Consider the following 25,957-nt stretch of genomic DNA (forward strand, 5'->3'; position numbering starts at 1 on the left):
TGTGGTGTAGTGTGTGCATGATTTTATCCATACTTAAATAGCCCCCCACCCCCCAATTTGACCAGTCCTGGATTACAATCCTAATCCCATTCATGGACACCATATTTTAATATTTCCAGAAAACACCTTTGAGAGGCTGCTTTTCTTGTGAATTTTGAACTTCTACTTTTCCTCTTAAACAAGTTCACAGTTCAGAACTGGCATCTGTATTGTGGTGCTGCTTACTTGGTGGCCATTCTTAAACCTACCCTCACATCTGATAGTAGTAGTAGTAGTAGCAGCAGCAGCAGCAGCAGCAGCAGTAATAGCAGTAGTAGTAATAGCAAGAATAATATATTAAATATATGTGGCACCCAAGTCCCAGCAACCTCTGAGGGAGATGAATGACTCAAGAATGTGAAAAAGTAATGAAAATAAATCCTGGGCAAATTGTTTATAACATCAAAAACAAAACAAAAAACAAGAAATAAAAAGAGTAAATTAGATGACAAGAATGACAAAACTAGACGTTTTAGCTAATCTCGCTAGATATTACATTCTGTTTGTTTCCCAATATTCTTTCTTTTCTCTTTCCAGTTATATACATTAAGCATTTAGTCAAGAAGGAAATATGGAGCTGGAGAGATTACTTACTGATAAAGGAAATTATTGTATAATATGAATATATAAACAGAGAAGACAAAATGGAGGAGGAGAAGCCAAACAGATTTTTTTTTCACTGAAAAGCAATATATATATATATACAATGGCGTACATGCATGATGGAAACAAGGATGGTTTGTGTGAATAAAAAGTCTGGATGTGAATTAAATGCAGTTAGATTTCACATTTTTCCTCCTTTGTCCTGACTTTAACTTCTTCAGTAATAATTTCTTATTACTACTACTGACTTTTTTCCTATCCTATAAGTCTGCTTACCTCGAAGGAAATCGTGACCGTATAGATAGATAGATAGATAGATAGATAGATAGATAGATAGATAGATAGATAGATAGATAGATAGATAGAAAGGAAGGTAGATAGATAGATAGATAGATAGATAGAAAGAAAGAAAGGTAGAAAGATAGAAAGATAGAAAGATAGATGCATATGGACTTTGAAGCATTCAGAATTTTTCAGCTGACATATTGATGATTCTAATATAATGGTGCATGGAGTTGCCAAGAGTCAGACACGACTGAAGGGTTAAAACAACAACAATATACTGGTACAATATAAAATGCCTGTTATGCGGCATGCTAAGCATGGTATGGTTAAGGGCCTGCTGTGATCATGCCATGTACCCTGAATTAAATGTTGATCAAAGAAGAGGATCCTAACCACAATTTGTATCTATGGGTGAACAAATGGTTATACCTTAATCACAGAATGTGCTGTCCGAAGCTAGACTAATGGCTAATTGATTAATGCAAGCAGCCATTAGTCCTCCAAGAAAAAGACATGATAGGAAAGACCAGCCTCAGAAGGGAGTTGTTCTGATAGCAACACCTCTGCTATTCCTGTTTTGTTTTTCATTCCCTATGGGAGGGATACTTTTCAAAAACAAATCTGATCAAGCCACTGTGGCTTTATTTTAGAAAAACAAAATGGCAATTATGACTGTGTGTCACATGAACACTGCTCAACTAAGAAACAAACCGGGAGAATTGTGGACAATTAGTTTCTACGTCACAAAAGCATGATAGTGAAATATAAAGGAAATCATTGTTTTTTGCCCTAAAATCCTTGGGAAGGGTGGGTTGAAAACATAATAAATGGCTAACAGCTCATGCAGTAAAATAATAATAATTAGTTCAACAGAGAGCCTGGCTCCAATTTAATGTCCTCCAGTAGGTTACGTTACCCTTCATGTCAGTCTCTAGCCAACATAGTTAATGGTAATACTGGCTGATGCTGATGAGAATTATAGTCCAGCACCCATAAAGGACCACAGACTAAGTAAGGCTATTTAAACTTTAACTGGAGAAAGATAAATTTGATTGTGAGCTACCCACAATTGTTGAGAATTGGGCAGTATACAAGTTTAATAAAATAGTTACGGTTAGTTGCACAGTCAGCCAAATATTTAAACTGGATATGGCATTTTAATTTACTTATTGAATCCATCCCAAGGTCCTGAAATAGGTTGATAGTATTTATCACAGGAGGTAAAGCTGTTCCAAGTAAAGCTGCCTTTTCCAATTATCTGGTGATTTTGTCGATGCTGATGGCGTTCAAGTGGTGCTCCAGATGTTTTTGGGATTGCATCCAAGGTGCCTATTACTATTGGTATTATTTTTACTTTTTTTTGCTGCATCATTCTGCTTCTATTTGCAGGTTTTTGTACTTTGAAATTTTCTCAAGTTCTTTTCTTTTATTCTTATGTCTCCGGGTATTGCATCATCCACTCTCCATACTTTTTTTTTTTTTGCCTTTCTTGTAAACAATTATTAAGTCTGGCGTGTTAAGTTTGAATTCTAAAATCTCGCAGTATTTTAGCTTCTTTGTTTTCTGTTTCTTTGTCTATTTTGTGATCCCACCAGTTCTTGCTTGCAGGCAAATGGTATTTCTTGCACATATTGCATTGCACCATTGTTGCTACTGTTGTTTATGGTCAGTCTGTGTGATTTTATTGGAGCAGCTAACTAGGTGGTCCACTGTTTCTTTAGCTCTTTTGCAGAGGTGGCAATTGCTGTCTGTTGCTGTCTTCTCCAATCTGCCTTCGTATGCATATATCCTTAAGGTTTGGTCTTGTGCAGTTAGAATCAGCTCCTCCGTCTCTTTTGCAGCTTTCTTGCTCTTACCCATTGCCCGGTCTTGTTATCAGCTTTTCTTGCTAGGGTTTTGTTTAATGTACCAGCCATGTAATATTTTGCGTTGCCACATCTCCTATTCTTCACTTGGTCTTTCTTATAGGCCAATTTGATGGTATTTCCTCCGCTGAATTTGCACTTCACTCTCATGATTTATTTACTTCTAACCTTCTTGATTTCAGTATGCTTGATGTCAGCTTGAAGGATGCCCGGGTATTTGTAGTGATTATCTTCATCCAGACTCTTCTGATGGTAAAAGTGACATGTTTGTATATGGTTATTATTATGTTTGGTTGCACAGTCAGCCAGAGTTTTAGACTAGTTTTGGCATTATTGGCTGCCTATTGAATCCTTCCCAAAGACCCAAGAAAATCAGATATTGTTTAATAACACTAAGTATCATCATAGGAGCCCTGGTGGTGCATTCATTTCATTTCATTTCATTTTAGTTTATTTGTATGCCGCCCTTTTCCCCAAAGGGGACTCAGGGCGGCTCACAACTCAAGGGAGGGGAAATATAAACAAAGTTACAAAAAACATAGAAAACCATACATAGTTAAAAAACACAACAATCATACCATTCGAAGTGGGGCAGCGAGTCTTTAGCCCCAGGCCTGTCGGCACAGCCAGGTTTTAAGGGCTGTGCGGAAGGCCTGGAGGGTGGTGAGGGTACGAATCTCCACGGGGAGTTCGTTCCAGAGAGTCGGAGCAGCCACAGAGAAGGCCCTCCTCCGGGTAGTCGCCAGTCGACACTGGCCGGCTGATGGAATTCGGAGGAGGCCTAGTCTGTGGGATCTAATTGGTCTAGTGGAGGTAATTGGCAGTAGGCGGTCTCTCAAGTACCCAGATCCAATACCATGAAGGGCTTTGTAGGTGCAGTGGTTGGAATGCAGTATTTCAGACAAACTCTGCCCACAGCCTGGAGTTTGATCCTGACGAGGCTCAAGGTTGATTCAACCTTCCATCCTTCCGAGTTCCGTAAAATAAGGACCTATATTGTTGCGGACAATATGCCCGCTGTCTACCAAATAACTTCAGGGAGTGCTATAAAGTGCTATGGAGCAAGTATATAAGTCTAAGTGCTATTGCTACCACAGGATGTAAGTTTTTCTAAGTAAAGTTGCCTTTTGCAACTGACTGATGCTGATTTTGTCGATGCTGATGGTGTATAATGGGTTATTATTAACTGTTCACAACAATATGAAGTCACAGCTGCCAGTCCTTTAGCTGGTGTTGGCCTTCATATACACGAGTTGTTCTCAAGAATCTAGGATATCATATTATATCAGTGTAGCATATGCAGATCTAAGCAGTGTGGCTTTTTGTAATTGGCAGATGGAAATTTTGTCAATGAACAGACTGTCTTAAGTGCCTTCCAAGATTTGTTGGTATGGCAGCCAGTGATAGCCATTATTTAATGAATAAATATTAACATAATAATTTATTTCCCAGCCATATGGTTATTCCAGGGTCTTGGAACATTAGTAACAATCGTAATTTCTCATACTGAGAACAAGCTTTGGTCAACTGGTGTTTTAGAGGTTGAAACCAGCAATAGAAGTTGCATTTGGAACAATAATAGTGGGGTAGGAGTACAGAAATAGGACGCAGTGGCTCAGTGGCTAAGACGCTGAGTTTGTCGATCAGAAAGGTTGGCACTTCGGTGGTTCAAATCCCTAGTGCCGCATAACGGAGTGAGCTCCCGTTACTTGTCCCAACTTCTCCAACCTAGCAGTTCGAAAGCACGTAAAAATGCAAGTAGAAAAATAGGAGCCACCTTTGGTGGGAAGGTAATAGCATTCGGTGAGCCTTCAGCATTTAGTCATGCTGGCAACATGACCACGGAGACGTCTTTGCACAGCACTGGCTCTTCGGCTTTGAAACGGAAATGTGCACCGTTCCCCAAGTTGGAAACAACTAGCACATATGTATGAGGGGAACCTTTACCTTTACCTAGGAGTACAGAACTTCTCAAAAAGTTGTCACTCATTTCAGAGACAGATTATTACCCAGAGGTGGCAGTGCAAAAGAGGAAATTCCATCTGAGGAATCATTAAAAAAGCATTCAAGTAGGAAACTGCCAGAACCCAAATGTATTTTTAAAATTCAAATCTAAGCTACAATGTCATTTGACTATATCTAAAAAACAAATTAGAAAATTTGGAGAGAGGAGTTCAGAAAAGGACAGTGGAAATTAATAAATGTATTAGTGTCCAGGACTCCCATCTGGTTTTGCTGCAGTAAAATAGCTCAATTGCCTCTCTGGAAATTGTTGCAAAACGACAGGGGATTGGAATCTTGCCCTGTGAGGAAATTTATTTTACTGGTTTGAATATTTATAAGTTGCCTAAGGCCACAAATGGGAGTGGTGTATACATTATTTAAATTAAAGACTTCAGGGCTGGTTTTAAAAGTTACTAATGATATAGAGAGATGAATGGACAAAAATCTTTTGCATAATACTGAAACTCTTTATGGACTCTTATTGAAACAAATTGGTAACGGCTGTTATGGAATCATACAAGATAATGGTTAAAAGGACCTTCAAGGTCATTTAGTCCAACCCTTTTCCCAGTGCAATCCATCCAATCCATCTCTAAACAGCATCCTTGACAAATGGCCATTTAGCCTCCACTTAGCCACTTCTCAACACAGTGTATTCCATTGCTGAACAATTCTTACAATTGGAGATTTTTTTTCCTTGATCTTTGACTGGATTTTTCTTTTCAAAAAGGGCAAAGGCTTCTTTTGTCCAGTCATGTTGGACTCTAAGGGACAGTGTTCATCTCCATTTCCTAGCCAAGAGAGGCAGCATTGTCCAAAGATGCCTTCTGTGATCATGTGGCCAGGCGTGCCTATGCCGAAGTGCATGGAACACTCTTACTGTCCCACCAAAGTGGTACCTATTGATCTACTCGCATTTGCATGTTTTCAGACTGCTAGGTTGGCAGGAGTTGAGGCAGGAATGGGCGCTTCCCCCATAATACGATACTTGGGTTTCAAACTGCCAACCTTTCAGTCAAGAAGTCCAGTGTCTTAACTGCTAGGCCACTGTACCATTTCCTTGTAATTTAAACCTATTGTTTCCTCTCCTCAGAAGAATTCTGGCTTTTCTCTGCATGACAACCTTTAAGATACTTAAAGACCGCAAACCCCCACCCCCAGCCTTCTCTTTGCCGGGCTAAACATACTAAGTGGCTCCAACCATTCCCCATACATTTTTCAGGCTCCTTATCATATCTTTAGCTATAGTTTATTACAGCCTTTCCTAAAGTTGGGCACAAGCTTTAATATCTTTTGGTGCATTTTAGGATTGTATTTGCTTTTGTTGTAGGGATATCATACTCTTGGTCCATGCTCAGCTTGTGATCTGTCAGGACAGCCAGATTCTTTTTGGTCCTGTCCATCCTACACTCACGTCTTTGATTTTTGGGAGACAAGGGTAGGACTCTGCATTTATTCAGTTGAAATACCATGTAAACAGAAGGATTGAATCAAGATCTCGTGAAGTGTTAATACCACTTTATAACGCCTTGGTAAGGCCACACTTGGAATACTGCATTCAGTTTTGATCGCCACGATGTAGAAAAGATGTGGAGACTCTAGAAAGAGTGCAGAGAAGAGCAACAAAGATGATTAGGGGACTGGAGACTAAAGCATATGAAGAATGCTTGCAGGAACTGGGTATGTCTAGTTTAATGAAAAGAAGGACTAGGGGAGACATGATAGCAGTCTTCCAATATCTCAGGGGTTGCCACAAAGAAGAGGGAGTCAAACTATTCTCCAAAGCACCTGAGGGTAGAACAAGAAGCAATGGGTGAAAACTAATCAAGGACAGAAGCAACCTAAAACTGAGGAGAAATTTCCTGACAGTTAGAACAATTAATCAGTGGAACAGCTTGCCTCCAGAAGTTGTGAATGCCCCAACACTGGAAGTCTTTAAGAAGATGTTGGATAGCCATTTGTCTGAAACGGTATAGGGTTTCCTGCCTAGGCAGGGGGTTGGATTAGAAGACCTCCAAGGTCCCTTCCAACTCTGCTATTGTATTATTGTATTATTGCATTATTGTAAATTCATGGGAAAAAGTTTCAGTAGAATCCTTTCAGGCTGTTTGGAAGCTTCTTGTTTAGAAGCTGTCTAGCTCAGAGATGCCTGTTTTAAGAACCCAGATAGCAAGACTTGACAGGTTGTTGCTGTTATATTCATATGCTTGAGAGCACATGGAGAAGCTTGGAACATGATTAACTATCTCATTGTTAAGGAGCGTCAATGAATTTGTAAGCTAGTAAGATTTCCCCATGATGCAGTGGAACAGTCCCAAAGACTGTATTCCTTGGAGGCCAAATTGAGGCTTCCATAATCTATTGAAGATTCAGCTCTGGATCAACTCCTTAGGCATACCACCCGGTAGAAGTCATGGACAATTAACCAGTGGCATGGCTTGCTTTCAGAAGTTATGGGTGCTCCACCACTGGAGGTTTTTAAGAAGAAATTGGACATAAAATGCTAAAAGATCTCCAGGGTCCCTTCCAACTCTTATTATTCTGTTATGCCTCCAAGTGATCCAATGGATTATTGCTGTGATAGGCCTCTTTGCATGCCAGCAGTGACATTCAAGTGGCCACTTTATTGCAACAATAGAGTTTTCTGAAATGTGTGTGCATGGTGAAAGGATCCTGCTGGTTGGGATGAAGGGAGTGACATTTTAAAAATCGGCCCCAGCTAAGGGGATGGACGCCCAGCACACCTGCTCACTTCAGTCCCCTGGTGTAACAGGAAGCAGCCCTTGAAACTGCAGATTAACGGGCTTCTTGGTTTCACATGTAACCTGATACGCAAATAGTTTTTCAGTTCCTCAATTTTTATTATCTTTTCCCCCCAGCCTTCTCTTCTGATATCTGAGCTTTTGAGCAATACTTATTTGAATATTTTGCTGTTAGTCCCAGCACAAAGAAAGACATTATATCCGTCTTCTGGATATTATTCTTGTTGCCTTTTCATTCCACCTTCTCTTTGGACTTGAAAAAAATGCATGTAGAAAAATCTCTGGATTTTTAGATATGAAACAGAACAGTCAAATTTTGCTACTTGCTGTTCTGCCATTTTTTTCATTAGAAAAGGATAAATGCTTTTTATTCACTGGAAAGTTTGGGGTCGTCCCCCCCTGAAAAACTTGTTTGGTGCTTCTCTCAAAAGAGCTGCTGTTCTATTGTCTTTCCAATTGCTAAAATATCTGCTTGGACAAATATCTCATTCAGAAATATGAGAAAAGAATTGCTAGCAAAAAATGGAGTCACTTTTTTACACTGAAAACAACAGTGAGTTTGCTGTTCGAATGTTTTGAGCAATGTTGACTTTTGGAGAAGCTCAGTGAATAATGACATTCTTGAAGAGCAACAGCAGGGAACCTTCTCCTAGAACAGTGTTTCTCAACCTTGGCCACTTGAAGATGTCCGGACTTCAACTCCCAGAATTCCCCAGCCAGCCATGCTGGCTGGGGAATTCTGGGAGTTGAAGTCCGGACATCTTCAAGTGACCAAGGTTGAGAAACACTGTCCTAGAAGATGTGGATGCAGTGGTCAGATTTTAAAAAATTGCATTTATTTAAAAGTTGCACTGACACCCTCCCTCCCCAAAATAGTGGGGCTAAAGTATAAGCATTATTCTATCTGCTTGCTCCTTCTTGCAATGTGTCCTTACTGTCTTGAGGCTGTTCTGATCTGGGCTTCCTGATAAAATAAAAAGCACGCAATTAGATCCCAAAATCGTCTTTTTATTTCAAAGAATTCATTCACAGCTGGTAATGAGTCCCAAATAGTAGTAAAGAGTTCTACAGCAGGGTGCCAAAGTCCTTCGGGATAAGGCTGATAAGCACCCACCTTTATCTTCTTTGAAAATGCTGCCAAAGACTTAATTGGCAATTAGCTTGGCCAGTCCAAACATATTTTCAGAAGACAAACTGACCAGCATGAACCAAGTTGCTCCCTGCAAAGGCTCATGTTCCTTTGCTCCTTTTTTATGTCTTATGGGAGGGGCCAATTATCTCCAAGCTTTACTCCCGTCGTCCCTTCTCTTTTAACTATTCTTGCCTTCTGAAAGCTCTGCACTTGCACGCACTGGAAACGGGGCGGGGGGGAGTCTGTTCCTCTGCCTCTCTGCTGTCCGACTCTGGAGGCTCCAGAGGCAGCACATAACTCCCAGATGGCCCTGGTCCCCTCTCTGCCTCCGACGCAGAGCCCTCATCCGAGCCTTCCCCAGACTCCAGGACTGGCCTATCTTCCTCCCCAACCTCCTCGCTGTCCGACTCTGCTGCCAGCTCTCCCAGCAACAGGGGCATGGCTGTGGAAAGAAAAGGCTAATTTGATATATGGTCCTCCCCCCCCCCTCCATCGCTTTGCATAGAGACTGTCATTATTTTGCCTTTTATCCTCGGCGTTGCTGTGGCATCGTCCTGCTTGCAGTGTTTCTACAGCTAAGCATGTCGTTTTTGCTCCAGTGCATTGATGCTGCTCCCTTGCAGTGTTCAGAATTTATTTCTTATTTCTTAAAAGTTGTCACCAAGACCCTTATTTTCCTGCTCTCTCTCCACTAAATTTATTTATTTGTATAATTTAATTGCTGCCCATCTCAGATCCAATGATTCTTGGCGGCTTACAACATTTATTGAAAAGCATTAAAACCATCCATTGTAAAAAGCCCAGCAGATAAAAACATTGACCAATAAAATCATGGATAAAAGGCTCTTTCAAAAAATCAGGAGGATGGGTAAGAGGTTCAGGAGCCACAGCAGACAAGGCTCTTCTCTCGGATCCCACCAGCTGAAATTCCTAGGCTGACAGGATCCGCAGAATGCCATTTGCTGGTGCTGGTAGCGCAGGCCAGTCCCATTGGGATGAGGCTGGCCCCATGGCATGCAGGGTTTAAAGGGGATGACCAAGACCTTGAATTGCACCTGGAAGCAGTCTGGCAAACAGTGCAGCTGGTGAAACAAGGGTGTAACATGGCCACTCTAGGGACCCTAAGAACTGCACGGGCTGCCACGCTCTGAGCCAGCTGTGGCTTCCGAATGCTCTTCAAGGGTAGCCCCATGTAGAGCACGTGATCATTAAGTACTTTCCATCTGTGGGCAGTAAAGTATCGAAACACGCACCAGGTGAAGATGAAGGGAGCACACTGAGGAGATGTTGGGTTGGGCAAGCCAGATCTAAGATGTGTATTGTCTCATGTAAGTGTGTTTGTAAAGACATACATCACAATAGAGGCTGTTTCCTGGAGGGTTAAGATCTCTTTCTGAATGTAATTTAGCTTTGTGTATTGGGAAAAGACATACTCTTCATTTCTCAGCTGTTACTCTGAACATTTGTAACCTAAAAAAACCTTAAAGGTAGAATGCACAGGCCTCCACTCCACTCCTCTCTACCTGCTCACAACCACCCTGAAAAAGAAGTAGGCCCAGAAAAAATAGACAGTTGTATTAAGATTTAACCCAGGTCTTCTTCCCCACCTCCCTCCCACTTTTAAATTTATGTTGATTGGCCCTTAAATAGTCTGTGTACCAAGCAGCCTTGAATGGGCCTCTGCCAAATTCTTGCTATTAGTAGTTTGGGGGACTAAACAAAAGCTTATTCACTGATCTATTTCTAATTCCTCTACCCACACCAGGAATTAATCACATATTTCCTTTCAGTTCTGCTTCCATTTTCCTTTTACCATTATTTGTTATCAATTTGAATCAATGCAGTCCATAGAAGATAATGGGCTGTAATTTACAATGCCGATCTAGTGAGGTTGGTAGATAAGATTTTTTTCCCCATGTTCCCAGTCTTGGGTAGAGAGAGAAGGACTATCTATATACCCAGAGTCATTCAGTGAATGTCGAGAGGAGCTAGAACTTGGGTCTGACTGCTCTTAGTCCAGAACCTTGATCTCCTAGACTACACTGGCTGTCATCCATTTTCACTTATACATGTATCTGTGTATACTTTCCATCTGTAAATATACACACTTCCTTTGTACAGGGTTAGGGTCACTGTTCCCTCTAAGGTGCGTGGCTGCGCGGCCGCGCACGTGGCAAGAAAACACCGCGCAGCCGTTTTTAACTGCGCGCAGTGATTTCTGCCACAGGTTCCGGAAGATGAGGGGAATAGCTGCTGCCACCTCCTCCTCCTCCTCCAACAGCACTGCCAGATTTGCCGCCAACACTGCAGCCGAGGTGAAGCCTCCAAAGCTCCCGCAGGCGCCCCCGCCCATGGCAGCGGTGACATCTGTGAAAAAAATTCAGGTGCTCAGGCATGAAAATATGCCGCTCAATCACTATACTTTTCTGCTCACACTGAAAAAAAAATTAGAGGGAACATTGGTTAGGGTTAGGCCCAAGCGGGCCTCACCAGAGGTGGGATCCTACCGGTTTGGCCTGGTTTGGCCGAATAGGTAGTAACTCGGCCGGACACATGCCTGAATTGGTTCTATTGGCGGTGCCTTGTTTTTTGCTTCTGCACATGTGCAGAAGCAATTTTGTTACTTCTGCGCTAAAGAATCCGGAATCCACCCCTGGGCCACACCATATTTTTAGAGTCACAGGAATTTCATGGTACAGTTTAGACTTTAGAACAGTGGTAGTCAACCTGGTCCCTACCGCCCACTAGTTGGCATTCCAGCTTTCATGGTGGGTGGTAGGGGTTTTGTCTGATACTGAAGCACTTTCCTTTTTTTAAAATTTAATTGGCTTTAAAAAAAAAATTCATAGCATTATTTTAAAACATTTTCATTAGGTCTTCATAAAATCACTGTGGAACCGGTGGGCGGTTAGAAAATGTTACTACTAACAGAGATACAAAAGTGGGTGGTAGGTATAAAAAGGTTGACTACCCCTGCTTTAGATTATAGGTAGTCCTAAACTTACGACCACAACTGAGCTCAAAATTCCTGTTGCTAAGTGGGACTTTTCTGGTTGTCTTTAATGCCACTTTTTTCCTCTCCAGTTGTCTTCCTCCTTTCCGAGGTTGGCTTGCCGGACAATCAAGGGCCGGCATTTGTGTATTTTTCTCCTGATGATCAGCCATATGTTCTTCACGTGTCTATGGGTTTTTCTAAAAAAGCAGATATTTATCTATCAGACAAATTCCCTTTTGCTTCATGAGCCCAGTTGTTCATGAAAAACAAAGACTCAAAAAAAGTGGGAAAAGACTGAACACGCAAACACACCCAGAAATGGTTCTTGTAAATGACCAGTCGGAATGAAATCAATTCAGGAAGAGGATGAACCAATGAAGCTTTTTAAAAACAAACAAACAAACAGATGGAATGGGTAAATGGCCCGTCTCTTTTCTTCTTGTCTTCTGCGGACTGATAAAAGTTAGAAAAGAATTTATTATGTCAGTGTTTAGGCTGGAAAATAGTGTTCTTGAGATACCTACCTTTTTCCTGTGTAATGGAGACTGGAAGCAAGGCCCTTTCGTACCAGCCCTGGTTTATTCAGCACACATACACATTCTTTCATATCCTTTACTAGTTGATAACCCGGTGTTGTCCGAGTATTTATTTATAGGGGGAAAATGTATGAACCAAACATAATTTCTAATACTGGATTTTTCCCCTTACCAGAGGGAACCCTCTCTGTGGAGTAATGTGAAGCTGTTACCATAGCAACTCCACTGCGCTACACAGTAGAAGCCATTTTAAGGCACAGCAGGCTGTATCTTAACAGACAAAACACCCCAAGGGGTTTTAGGGATGTCTTACCCCCACAGTATTTGTTTCCAAAGAGTATGTCATCTGTGTACCAAGTTTGGTTGAAATTGCTCGAGGCGTTCCAGAGTTATGCTGGAACACACACACACCATTGATAGATAGAGGGTAGGTAGGTAGGTAGGTAGGTAGGTAGGTAGGTAGGTAGGTAGGTAGGTAGGTAGGTAGGTAGATAGATAGATAGATAGATAGATAGATAGATAGATAGATAGATAGATAGATAGATAGATAGATAGATTTCCATGAGATACGCATGGTACACATTCTTTCCCAAGGTAGTGCCCAAGGATGTGCTGGATTTCAACTCCCAGACCCTCTCCCCTAATCGAGAGCCAATGGAAATTGACTTGAATGCTTCAAGGTTACAAAAGATAGGTAGTAGGATTTCCATGATCTCACTGGAGTCCAGCCTGGTTCATTTTAAAATCCAGCTTTTTCATTGCTGGCATCTGTCTCTCACGTACACACAGATTGAGAAATCTGGCATTTTCCAGATGACTAGGGCAACAGTTCTCAATGTGGGCTACGTGATCCCCAGGGGGGCCACACCATATTTCTAGAGTCACAGGCATTTCATGGTACAGTTTAGACTTTAGAATATAAGTAATCCTAAACTTACGGCCACAGCTGAGTCCAAACTTCCTGTTGCTAAGTGAGACATGTTTTAAGTGAGTTTTCCTCCATTTGATGACTTTTCTTGCCATAGTTGCTATGTGAATCACAGCAGTTGATAAGTTAGTACCACGGTTGTTAAGTGAATTTTGGCTTCCCTATTGACTTTGCTTATCAGAAGAATGCAGAAGCTGAACACATGGCCCTGGGACACTGCAACCATAAATATGTTTATTTAGTTAGTTAGTTTGTCACTCGTGTACAAGAAAACAGAAATAAGGATAAACATGAATAAGAACACAGGAAATGGGTACAAATAAATGGGGATAGAAGGACAGGGACATTAGTGTGCGCTTGTGCATGCCCCTTACAGACCTCTTAGGAATGGGGTGAGGTCAACAGTAGACAGTTTAAGATTAAAGTTATGGGGGTTTGAGGATGTAACAACAGAGTCAGGTAGTGCAGTCCAGGCATTGCCAAGCATCCAAATTTTGATCACGTGACCATGGGGATGCCGCAACAATCATAAGTGTGAAAAATGGTCATAAGTCACTTTTTTCAGTGGCATTATAACTTTGAATGGTCACTAAAAAAAACTGTTGTAATTTCGAGGACTATCTGTACATCTGTGCAAATGGTAAAGAAACTTTTTTTTTCTAGCTTACGGAAATTTATGAGGGGAGTCACAGAGATAAATTAGGCTCAGAAGAGGTGCCTGAATACGAAAAGGCTGAGAATTCCTGGACTTGGGAAGGAATGCCAACTCCCAAATCCCAGGTTAACATGGCCAGAGGAATCCCCTAAAGAAATAATTCCAACATGATCTCAGACAAACTGATTCTGGGAACGTGATGCCTTCTCTTTGGAATGTTTGAGCACCTAGATTTTTTTTTAGATTTTAGATTTTATTATTAATATTTGTAGGCCGCCCTTTTCCCTGAGGGGACTCAGGGCGGCTCACATAAAATCGGGGAGGGGGAATACAGACGTTAAGATAGAGACATATAATAAAATAGTAAACAACATACATTCATCATTCGGGAGGGGTAACTATCATTGTCCCCAGGCCTGACGGGCGAGCCAGTTCTTAAGGGCTATGCGGAAGGCCTGGACGGTGGAGAGGGTGCGAATCTCCACGGGGAGCTCGTTCCAAAGGGTCGGGGCTACTACTGAGAAGGCCCTCCTCCTTGTAGTTGCCAGCCGACACTGGCTGGCCGATGGAATACAGAGGAGGCCTAATCTATGTGATCTTATTGGTCGCAGGGATGTAATTGGCAGAAGGCGGTCTCTCAAGTATATATTTTGTTGGGAGGTGTGCAAATCCCAGTTGACTTAGTTTGATGAGATTGATCATTTAGAGTATCTGCAGGAATTTAAAGAGTGCTGGGCTGCTAGGCACAATTCTGATTGCTAATGGTGTATTCTTTTAAACCCTAAGTGGACAGTATCAAGGGCCTGCCAAATATAGGCCCCTGGTTTGTCTCAGGAAAGTGCAGAGGCTTCCCATTTGAGCTGGATTGATAGAGAAGGGAGATATTTCCATTTTAAATGTTTGTATTCAGGTTGTGGAAATCTCACTTCCATAATTTAGTGTGTATTAGTACTCCACTGTTGTTGATACGTACTTACCAATGCGGGAAATTTCCCATTTTGCTTGGTACATGACTTTTCTGCAATCTATTGGTTTATTGGCTTAATCAATGCTGTTATTAATTTGGAAACTTATTCCATTTTGGAACTGGCTCAAGTTCATTTAATTCAATACCGTCAACTACTATAATAAGTATTTTCACTTTCATTAACTTTCCATTGATAGATCCTGGTAAAATTGTCTAGTTAAAATTTTTCGGACGAGGTGGGTCCTACAGATTGGATCTATCGAAGGCTGTAACCATGTGCAGTGTCAAAATTTATGTGGGGTGATGTGATGAGGACAAGCTGAGGCCATTCAAGCTCAGCAGCTGGTCCAGCAAGGAACATTCTTGCTGATTGAAGGCTATTAATAGTTGGGAATTGAGAACAGTGGGGCACACATGTTCTACACATCAGGGGAAGAGCGTTCCTGCATGCAAAGGGAATTGTTGCACCAAAGGATGTATATGATATACCGATGACAAAGCAGTTGCTCGCTCAGCTTATGCAAAGGAAAAGTGTGCTCCAATTTAGTTGGTGCATAATGGAACATGTTTTTTTTTCCTGGCTAGCAGGTGGTCTGTTTTTTTTTTCCTTTCTTTCTCAATTTCACATTCCGTTTGAAAACTATTAAAGAAAGATGCAAGAGAACTTTTTGTTTTGTTTGTGCTCCGTTCCTGCAGTGATGCAAAATTCCAACACTCTTAATGTAGCAGATGGAATTAATCCGTGGGGTAGAAAAACAGATTGTGTTTATTTCTTTAGCTGTATGACATTGCCTCCCATATATTCCAAGACACAGATCCTCCAGTTCAGCTTAAAATTAAGATTGATTTCTTATTACTCGCGTGCATGCCTTCTTTTTATTTGTCCTTCCTAGGTTGTAATGTGAGTTTTCCAGAAAATGTTGAATTGGGAAGAAAATGTTTAAGAACTTTAAATCTGGCTTCCGCATCTTGCCTTCCTCATCATATTAACATCTCACATTTTCCCCAACCATTTCATGTTTAGAATTTTAGGTCATTAGGGAGTATGCAGGATTATAAATGAGACCTTTGGAAAATTTAGACCAGGAATGCAAAAAGTGGGGAGTGGAAGTCTTATAGACCCAGTAGCTTCCCTTTTACAGCTCCCAAGTGGACAGGCAATAATTTGGGTTTTGATTCATTTTGGTTTGCAATTTGTATGACCTAGTGATGGGATTAAGAGGCAGGATAGAGATGATCCGATCGAGCTCATTCGGATCTTACATATATCTACATTTCCTTCCAATTTACCTTGGTGAATTTTTGCTGGGACTTTAAGAAATTATCTGTACATGACATGAGTTCAGAGGAAATGTGCATAAATCTGCATACAAATGAAAACCCCTTTTAAGGTTGGTATGTATTCCAATATAGTATTATTGCTGAAAAGGCATTTTCCCACCCATGTTTCAGAGACGGTTGATCCATTCCAAGATGTACTTCTAACTACCGTAGATTATTTTGTATTTCCTGGTTTTTAAAGGGACATGAGTATTGAGTATCATTATGGCATAACGAAGGGATTGCAAACTTTTCCTTACAGAAGGCCACAGCAAATGTTTAAATAATTTTTAAAAAATGAAAGTATTGCTATTTCAGTCATATCATCCTGGATAATTACTGAAGTCTTGCATGATTCTCATGCAATCTCAATTTCAACAGTGAATTTTGTGAGAATTGACAATCCCATAACCATTTCAACGTATTAAAAAAATACTTTGATTTCGGCATGCCATAGATGCCATCTAGGAATGTTGCAAGTATCTTATTGCCTACAGATAATCACATTGTCGCCTTCTTCCATAGTAAATAAAAGAGGAGAAATATTCATGGATACAATGTTATTGTTTATTCCAAAACCTTTGCAGCTCTTTCCATTTCTTAACTTAAAAGCTTGATTTAGACTGGCATTTCCATTAATTTGCAATAGTTTTGATCAAACAAAAACTACTCTGTGATTAATTGGCCAAGGGGGGAGAGGTGCCTTTTATTTATTGGAATGTCTAACATTTTACAATATGTGGCCTGATGGGTAATCTCTGCTCACAGAATTAGGTAGGCAAGAAATCCAGAATGGACCAAACGGAGGGCACAATAGGAGTTTATTCTGTCGCTTGGCGGCTGTCCCTTGAAAGAAAGCAGTCTCTTTGCCAGTTGGTGGGAGGAAGGAGGAGGAGGAGGAGGTCCTAGAAAGCAGATGAGAAGGGTGGCTAGAAAATTAGCTGGGTGCCTGGGGCGTGTCTGTCTGCTGATATCCTAGTGACTCCATTGCTCATGCCGTTGCAAATTGCTTATCTTGCAGTTTGTAATAGCTGCAGAATGTCTCATTAGAAAAAGGAGTTGAGTAGGAGTTGAGGCTTAGCTAAATTGCTGCAACCTCTGAACCAAGCCAGGGAGTTCAGGTTTTATTTAAAAAAAAACATGCATACAAAAACCTAGAAACTTAACAGGGTTATTATCCATAGAGAATAATTTTAAAAAGAATCAGATCTGTGATTAGTTTACATTCCCACAGCATTGTAACAACTGCTCTTAACAACAGATTTACCCCTGGGTGCCCTGTTTATGTGCTAGCTTCAATGGGCTAGTTGTCTACATGACACAAGACATTTTGGAGAAGTTGGAGAAAAGTGTCTGAAGCAATTTTATTTTTCATTCCTGATTTTTTTTCTTTATTTTTCTCTCCCCAACTCCTCCTCTGCAGTTATATGAACTTGATGGAGATCCGAAAAGGAAGGAATTCCTCGATGACCTCTTCAGTTTTATGCAGAAACGAGGTGAGTTTTGGGTGCATTCTATAGATGATCTTTTAGGGCTCTTGCCAAGTTCAGAGACAGAGAGAATGGGAGAGGGGCAGATTCCCACCAGTCCATAACACAGGTCTGCAAAAAAAAAATTTTTGAGAGCTGTTTTGGTTATTCCACGTAATCTTTATGTTTTTTGGTGCGCTGAATCTGAAAATGACCTCCATTTTGTCCTAGGACATCACATTTCCTGACAATTTAGGTAACTATGTTAAATAAAGCAATACCTCAAAATAAATGGAAATAGACTTATAAAAATTAAAGTTTTATTACAATATTTTCATGAAAATCCTTTTTTGAACTGAAATGAGCTCACCTACACATACTAAACTCAATTCTTCTTCCTTGTGAGGCTCCTCTTGGTGCATTTACGCTTGTGAGTAGCAAGCAGAGAGCAGAATGTGTCTCTGAAGCATCCAACAGTAGTCTGCCATCATTGTAATGCTGCATTTTCCCTGGTATCTCCTTTCCATCTCTTTAATGTCTTGGTGGAATCGTTCACCTTGTTCCTCACTCACAGCTCCCAAATTTTCAGGAAAGTAGTCAAGGGACTGGAGGAAATGCACTTTCAAACTCATCAGGCAACCTAAAGCTTGAAATGCTTTCAGCATTCTTCCGACGATCTTTTTGTAGTGAGGATCTTTGTTATTGCCTAAAGATTTCTGTGCAACTTCTTTAAATGCAATCCACCCTTCTTTTTGATGATCCGTCATGGTATTGACAAACTCTTCATCAACTATAAGCCTTCTAACGTCTGGTCTGACAAACGCACCTTCCTTCAATTTTGCCTCCGACAGGCATGGAAACTTGGTGACCAAGTATTTGAAGCATTCTCCATCTCTTGGAAGTGATTTTACGAATTGCTTCATCAATCCAAATTTCATGTGGAGAGGTGGTAGAAGAACTTTATGGGAAGGTACCAAAGTTTCTTGGAGGACATTTTTTTCACCGACTGTTAGCACCCTCGGCTGCCAACTCTTCTTGGTCCAGTGATTTTGTCGGTCTCAACTGTCCCATAGAACAGAAAACAAGGGTATTTGGTATACCCAGCTTGTTGCCCGAGCAGCATGCACCAGACCTTCAAGTCCCCACACACTTGCCAACCATGGTCTTCATATTTAAGTTTACGAAGAACCAACTCCAAGTTCTCGTACGTTTCCTTCAAGTGTACGGAATGACCTACAGGTATGGAAGCGTAAAAACCGTTGTGGAGTAAAACTGCTTTGAGATTTCTTTTTGAAGAATCTATAAATTGACCCATCAGACCTTCGACCTTGATGCAATAAACCAACTTGTCTTCCTGGGTGAAGTAAGGAACAAACTCCTTTTCACGATGTCTGAATCTGGAAGATGACACTCCTGGCAACAACAAATTTCTGCTTTTCAGCCTTGATCCAAGTAACTCAGCGGCATCTTTGGGAAGATTCAAGTCTCTTACCAAATCATTCATCTCCTCCTGAGAAAACAATTTTGGTCTTGTATCATCTTCAAAGTCAGAACTTGATTCGTCATTTGGTTCAGGTATCACTTCACCTTAATCGGAGCTAGGTATCTCTTCCAAGGTAGCAGGGGGCTTGGGTACTGGAATATCTATGCCATGGGGGATGGGACAAATTACTGACTGAAGATTGGGATATGAAATGGAATGTTTCCATTTGGAATTAAACCCTTTCATATCACATGAACAAAAATAACAGTCATCACTATGGTTCTTTTGCTCTCGCCATACCATAGGAAAGATTTTTTCTTACCCTTGAACCAGTTTTGGAGGTCCTCAACACACCGTTTGCACACTTTCTGAGGCGCCCAAACTTTATCTTGATCTCCATTTTAGTCCAAAGTATGCAAAGTATACTTTTTTCACAAAGTCTGTAATATTCTGCTGTTGCTTCAACACTGTATATTCACCACAGATGAAGCAGAAACTGTCAGGCAAATTAATACACTTTCATGGAGCCATAACATAACGGTTGCAGAATGACGAGCTAACATGAATTGCGATGAAAAAGTGTGAACAGCCTAGAACCAAGAACCTGATGATGATTCGTGCACAATTGTAGCATGCAGGAGAGAGCAGCTCTGTGTCTGTGCACGAGATGTCACAGTGCTGGCCCCGCCCCCTGCACTGACCGGAGATGCTGCTATCTGCCCTGTGTCTCCCTCCCACTGGATTCTTCAGGAAAGATTAACCCCTTCTACCATTTGAAGCACAGACTTAAAACTTGCTTAGCTTATGTATATATTGCTGACCATCAGATTTACAGTGCTATATTTTTTTTACATAACTCGGACAAACCCTTTAAGGTTTTTTTGGCATTTTATATCTTAAATGTACTTATGTGAATTAATTAATAGTAATTTGGACTTTAAATTTGGTTAAAAACCCATAATATAAAAAATACCAAAAATTTTAAAAAATTGATAAATTTGAAGACAGTTTTGCATGTTGTGGCAAATCATGACGTCTAGGAGTTTTTCCAATATTTTATTTGTTTTCAGCACACCAAAATACATGGAAATTAGATGAAAATAATCAAACAGCTTTTTAGTCGAGACCTGTGATTGGATGATTCTTTCAGAATTGAGGAAGGAAAGTAGCTTTGCATGTAGAAGGCCCCCTGAATCCTTTTTCAAAGATCAGATATAAGAGATAGGAATGGCCTCCATCTTCTTGATCCTATGGAAGATGCTGCCAGTTAAAATACTTGGATTAAAAGAACATCAAATTGACTACAGATGGATAGATGAACAAACTTGTTCTTGATACTTCTATTGACCCAATCTCCTCTAAACCATGGTGAGTAACTGATGAGTAAGCCAGCACCAGACTATTGAGAAAGCTAAGATAGGGCCCAGTTATTCCAGGAGCAGCCCTCTTGGGCAGCATCTTTAAAGTATATATAATGGCTGGTAAATGGAAAGGGATTTTGTATTTTTATTTCATTTTTGGGCTCCTGCAGCTTAGTTACAATCAGAGTTGCTATGGGTACAATGCAGGGGTGAAATTCAGCAGGTTTTGACAGGTTCCGGAGAACCGGTAGCGGAACTTTTGAGTAGTTCAGAGAACCGGAAAATACCACCTCTGGCTGGCCACGCCCCCATCTATTCTCTGCCTCCTGAGTCCCAGCTGATCTCAGGAGGGAATGGGGATTTTGCAGCATCCTGCCCCTGGAATGGGGAGGGAATGGAGGTTTTGCAGTATCCTTCCCCCAGGAGTGAGGTGGGAATGGGGATTTTGCAGTATCCCTCCCCTGCCATGCCCACCAAGCCACGCCCATAGAACCAGTAATAAAAAAATGAATTTAATTTCACCACTGGTACAATGGAAAAGGCTTAGTGCAGAGTTCCCCAACATTTCCGGCTTTGGGTACCCGGTTGGGGGGGATGGTTTGCGCAAGTGGTCAGCTAGTGTGCGCTGTGCCATTTGCACAAGTGGCATACACGCGCACACAGCGGCTGTTTCCATGGCCCAATTGCAAACCCCTGATGGTCCACAGGTTGGGGACCCCTTGTTTAGTGTTCCTTTTGTCCCTGTTTCTCCCTTTTATTTATTTAGTTTGTCAAACATGTACAAGATAACAGGCATAAGTATAAACATTGACATGAACAAAGGAAATGAGTAGAAATAAATGGGGACAGTAGGACAGGGATGGTAGGCGTGCTGGTGTGCTTACGCATGCCCCTTTATGGGCCTCTTAGGAATGATGTGAGACAGTTTGTTTGACGTTTTAGGGGTTTGAAGGTGTAACAAAGGAGTCAGGTAGAGCATTCCAGGTGTTGACCACCCTGTTTTCTTAGGCCTACAAGAGGGCGGGTGGTGACGCGAAAAAAAATCAAAATTTAGATTATGTGAGTAGAACAAGCCAAAGTTTTGCACTTTGGCTTACTTGCATTTTCTCCAAGATTCTAGGTCAGTGTTTCTCAACCTTGGCGACTTTAAGTCCTGTGGACTTCAACTCCCAGAATTCCCCAGCCAGCGATTCTGGGAGTTGAAGTCCACAGGACTTAAAGTCGCCAAGGTTGAGAAACACTATTCTAGGTGTATAAAGCAAGCCTGATTTAAATGCCCTACTTTGGCATGTTGTCTGAATGGCCCCTCTCTTGCATATGTGCAGGCCGTGGTCTTTGTCTTTATCAATAGAGTGAGACTATATTAATGATCATACTCATCTGGTGAGGAATTATGGAATGTTTAGAAACAAACTGCTTAGAAATATAGAGAATCATTACCACACAGATCCTGAGATTTGTGCTGTTGGCAGGAAGAATGTCTGGGCCACTAATTTAAAACAATCCTATAAATAAAGACTTGCATCCTGTGTAAATTATTTAATTGCATTCTGTTATTATTCTGGTGTCCCAGTCAGTTACGTTCCACTTAAATTTCAAACCAAAATCTTTGGTTTGAATTTGGATTTTTACCATGAAACAAATTTTGTGTGTCAATTCTGTTATTTTCTGAAATGGAAATAATGTAGCTTCACCATACCATCTAATTACCAATTCATTGTTTTGGACCTGGTTAAATAAGTGGAAGGAATGAAGAATTCAAAGAGCTCCTCAAATTAGTGAAGAGAGAAGATACACTTAGTGTGAGCTTCTGTGGGTGGAAACAATTATGATACAGTATTCCGTCATTCTACATTTTTACCGATTTAGATTTTATAGATTTTTTTATAGATTTAAAAGTAGCTATTCCTGTAATGAGAGAAGCGATGGCTCAGTGGCTAAGATGCTGAGTTTGTCGATCAGAAGGTCAGCAGTTCAGTGGTTCGAATCCCTAGCGCTGCATAACCGAGTGAGCTCCTGTTACTTGTCCCAACTTCTGCCAACCTAGCAGCTTGAAAGCACATAAAAAATGCAAGTAGAAAAATAGGGACTACTTTTGATGGGAAGGTAACAGCGTCTTCGGCGTTTAGTCATACTGGCCACATGACCACGGAGACGTCTTCGGACAGCGCTGGCTCTTTGGCTTAGAAACTGAGATGAGCCCTGCCCCCTAGAGTTGGGAACGACTAGCACACATGTGCAGAGGAACCTTTACCTTTATTCCTGTAATATGTTCTGTTTCTTCTCAATAGCAGTTTTTAAAACTAGGAAGCATTTAGTTCTTCAAACTACTAGATACACAAAAATGCAAAATCTTGATAGCTTCAGAAGGTTCTTCACACTGCATCCTACATATAAGTACTAAATGGTGCACTTGGAGAACTTTTGGGAAGGAACAAGGAATGAAGACGGTGAAAGCATTTGGAAACTAGGCCTTTTGATTCAAACAGCAAATAAGCCTTTTTATTTTTTTTAATTGAAGGGCGATAACTGCCAGGTAGTAATCTAAGATGTTTAGAGAGCAGCAAGTTGGAGAATGTTTCCTTTGAAAGATTGCAGAAATAATGAGCAAGTTTTCATGACCAGAAATAATGAGCCATTTTCGGGCTTCATGTTAAAGGAAGGAGACCGATTGGAGATGGCAGGGCCAGTGGAAGGAATCCTCGTCTGCAGCTTGTTACAGTCTTTGGGATAAGGGATACAGGAAGCATTCTGCAGACTTAATTAAATTAGGTTTGGGCCTAATCTTGAAAAGGTCTCTGGTTGCAGCAAGGCATGCTGGAAGACATAATGGTCTCTCTGCCTTTGAAAATATATAAATGCCAGCAATGGTTTGCAGCTGGCTCCAGCACTAATTGGAAGATGGGGGCCCCTTGGGCATGTGAGACAGAGGGGTTGCAGAAGTTGTCGAGAGAGGGGGCAGTAGGGGCTCTTTGCTCATGGATCTGGAAAATTGAATCTTAAATGTTAATGCTAAGTATAGTTCTGATCTCCCCCCCCCCAAGTTAAATATAAATAGACATATCTAGATAGTTGGAGGGAGAATTGGCTCTCAGTTGAATGCCAATGGTAAAGGAAGTCCCGTTGTTGGAATCCAAGAATATTCTCTAGCGTGATGCCCTGCAGCTGTGCTAGATCTCAGAATTGCTAGAGAGTAGAGCCCAAAGACTTGGCTTCTTGCAGGGGATAATGGGAGTTGAAAAACACTTCGTTGTAATATACTATTGTAGGGGTGTGCCTGAAGCAAATCTGGGGTTTCACTAGGTTTCCCTTCTTTGTTTCATCACCATTGCTTAGTTGTTGTGATGAGTACGGTCTACATGTGAGTTCCAATTACAGAAACCTGTTATTATTCTTATTAGTGTTAAGAACATGTAAAGTGATAGGACTCCTTAAACTTGTTTGCCTTTGAACCCGATGGGACTTAAGAGAATTGGGTCAAGAGCAGAGAAGGCAGCGGAAGGAGAGAGAATCTGATTGGGCAGAGCAGCTGTTGGAACTGAGCATCTTTAAACCAATCTTCCCCATCTTCTGTTAGAAACTACTTTTAAGGATCCATTGCAAAAGATGGCCTGTCAGAGAGAGTCTCCATTGGGCTTCATTCAGACACTGTGCTAAATTAGGACGGTTCTTTCTGTTGCCGCCATAGGCCTCAATTCTTTAAAATTTACTTCAATAGAAAAATCTTATGTGCTAAGAGTTGACATTGCCTTGATAGCACATGATCATTTTAGAATTGCAGGGTCATAACAACTATAATTGGAAAGGGAAATCTTTTAAGATATTTTACTTCTATTGGTGAGATCAAGTAAATAGCATGCCTATTTCATTTAAAAAAATCTTTATTGTATTACTGTTACTCAGTAATAGTAGAAGGGACACGGTGGCTCAGTGGCTAAGGCGCTGAGCTAGTTGATCAGAAAGGTCGGCAGTTCAGCAATTCGAATCCCTAGACCCATGTAACGGAGTGAGCTCCCGTTACTTGTCCCAGCTTCTGCCAACCTAGCAGTTGGAAAGCATGTAAAAAATGCAAGTAGAAAAATAGGGACCACCTTTGATGGGAAGGTAACAGGGTTCCTGTTCCGACAGGCCTGGGGCTAAAGAGTTTTTGCCCCCCTTCTCGAATGGTATGGTTGTTGTGTGTTTTTAAATTTTGTATTCTTATGTCTCGTCTTTTTATCCCCCTGTCTGTACCTGATTGAATTGTGAGCCGCCCTGAGTCCCCTTTGGGGAAAAGGGCGGCATATAAATGTAATAAATCCAAATCCAATCCAAATCCTTTGGCGTAGTCATGCGGGCCACATGATCACGGAGATGTCTTCGGACAGCGCTGGCTCTTCAGCTTTGAAACAGAGATGAGCACTGCCCCCTAGAGTCAGACATGACTAGCACATATGTGCAAGGGAAACCCTTACATTTACCTATTATTCAGTACTGTAACTTGTCCCAGCTATTTGATAGTGTAATCCTTGGCTGTTGTATAGACTTGGGGGGGGGGAGCCTCAGGGCCATCTGTTATTAACCCACTAACCATGCTTATTGAACAAGTCATGATAGCTTTCTTTGCATAACCTCGCCCATTTCCCTTGGTTTATAAGCCGCAATTGGGTAGATTTGCAGAGACCACCTTATGCCAAAGCACAGCGTATAATCCCAGTTTTTCTTTTTAAAAAAACACCACCTGAATATTATCTCTGATAGATCCTAGATGAGCTGATCAACAAAACGCAGCTGGTAATGCCAGGAAGAGGATTCTCAAGTCTGTGGATAAAGACGGGGGTGGGGAAAGATTTGCCCTAAGTCAAAGAATCTGGTTGGGATTTGGGGGGGGGGGAAGCAGATGGCCTTGGCCAGTCCAGAGAAAGCGGGGCAGGGGTGTGTGGGGGGGTGTTCTTTGTGTGGAATGTAAGAAGTCACAAAAGGGGGTGGGAAAGCAGGGAAAGGAAATTGCAGGGATGTTTTTTGGGAGGCTTAATATCCTTTGAGGGGCTTGCCCACCCAGCACCAGGCCATCTAAGCAAACAATGGGGAGGTAACCTAGTATGTTCCTGGGCTGTGTTTAATGGGGAAAAGGAGGGGCACACCGGGGGTGGGGGACACATAGAATGGCTGCATGAACAATTGTCAACATGTTTTTGAAGCAGGAAAGGAGCACTAAGCTAAATGGCTGGAATTCCTGGAGGATATAGCTGTGAGGCAGTTTAAATCCTGCAGGAGGGGTGGGGGGGATGGTGGCAAGGATGCCAGGAGCACCCAGTGTTCTGATTTACCCAAGAGCAAAGACTCCAGTGTGCCAGCTTGGAGGCCACAAATACCTGCAACTCTGGGCATTGTGTGTCCCAACGCCTTCCACATCCCAAAGGAAGAGGGGTTTTCATCCATGCCATTTGCAACTTGCATCACAGAGATGTGATGTTTTAAAGGTAAAGGTTCCCCTTGCAAGTATGTGCTAGTCGTTCCCAACTCTAGGGGGCGGTGCTTATCTCCATTTTAAAGCCGAAGAGCCAGCGCTGT

General features: G+C 41.4%; 1 protein-coding gene across 3 annotated transcripts in view; it reads left to right on the forward strand.

Annotated features, from left to right (window-relative positions):
- ARID3A (AT-rich interaction domain 3A) overlaps positions 1-25,957 on the forward strand; it is a 91,436-nt gene that overhangs the window by 41,157 nt on the left and 24,322 nt on the right. For all 3 annotated transcript variants that reach the window (XR_015695163.1, XM_087702444.1, XM_087702454.1), the window contains exon 4: positions 17,515-17,587. Coding sequence is in view for 2 of the 3 variants with exons in the window: in XM_087702444.1 (XP_087558570.1) it covers positions 17,515-17,587 (73 nt within the window). In the remaining variant the exon portion in view is untranslated. The remainder of the gene's footprint in view (positions 1-17,514; positions 17,588-25,957) is intronic.

Source organism: Thamnophis sirtalis, unplaced genomic scaffold, assembly GCF_051295495.1.
Source record: "Thamnophis sirtalis isolate CommonGarterSnake01/CBP01778 unplaced genomic scaffold, rThaSir2_p1.2 scaffold_1, whole genome shotgun sequence".
Taxonomy (NCBI): domain Eukaryota; kingdom Metazoa; phylum Chordata; class Lepidosauria; order Squamata; family Natricidae; genus Thamnophis; species Thamnophis sirtalis.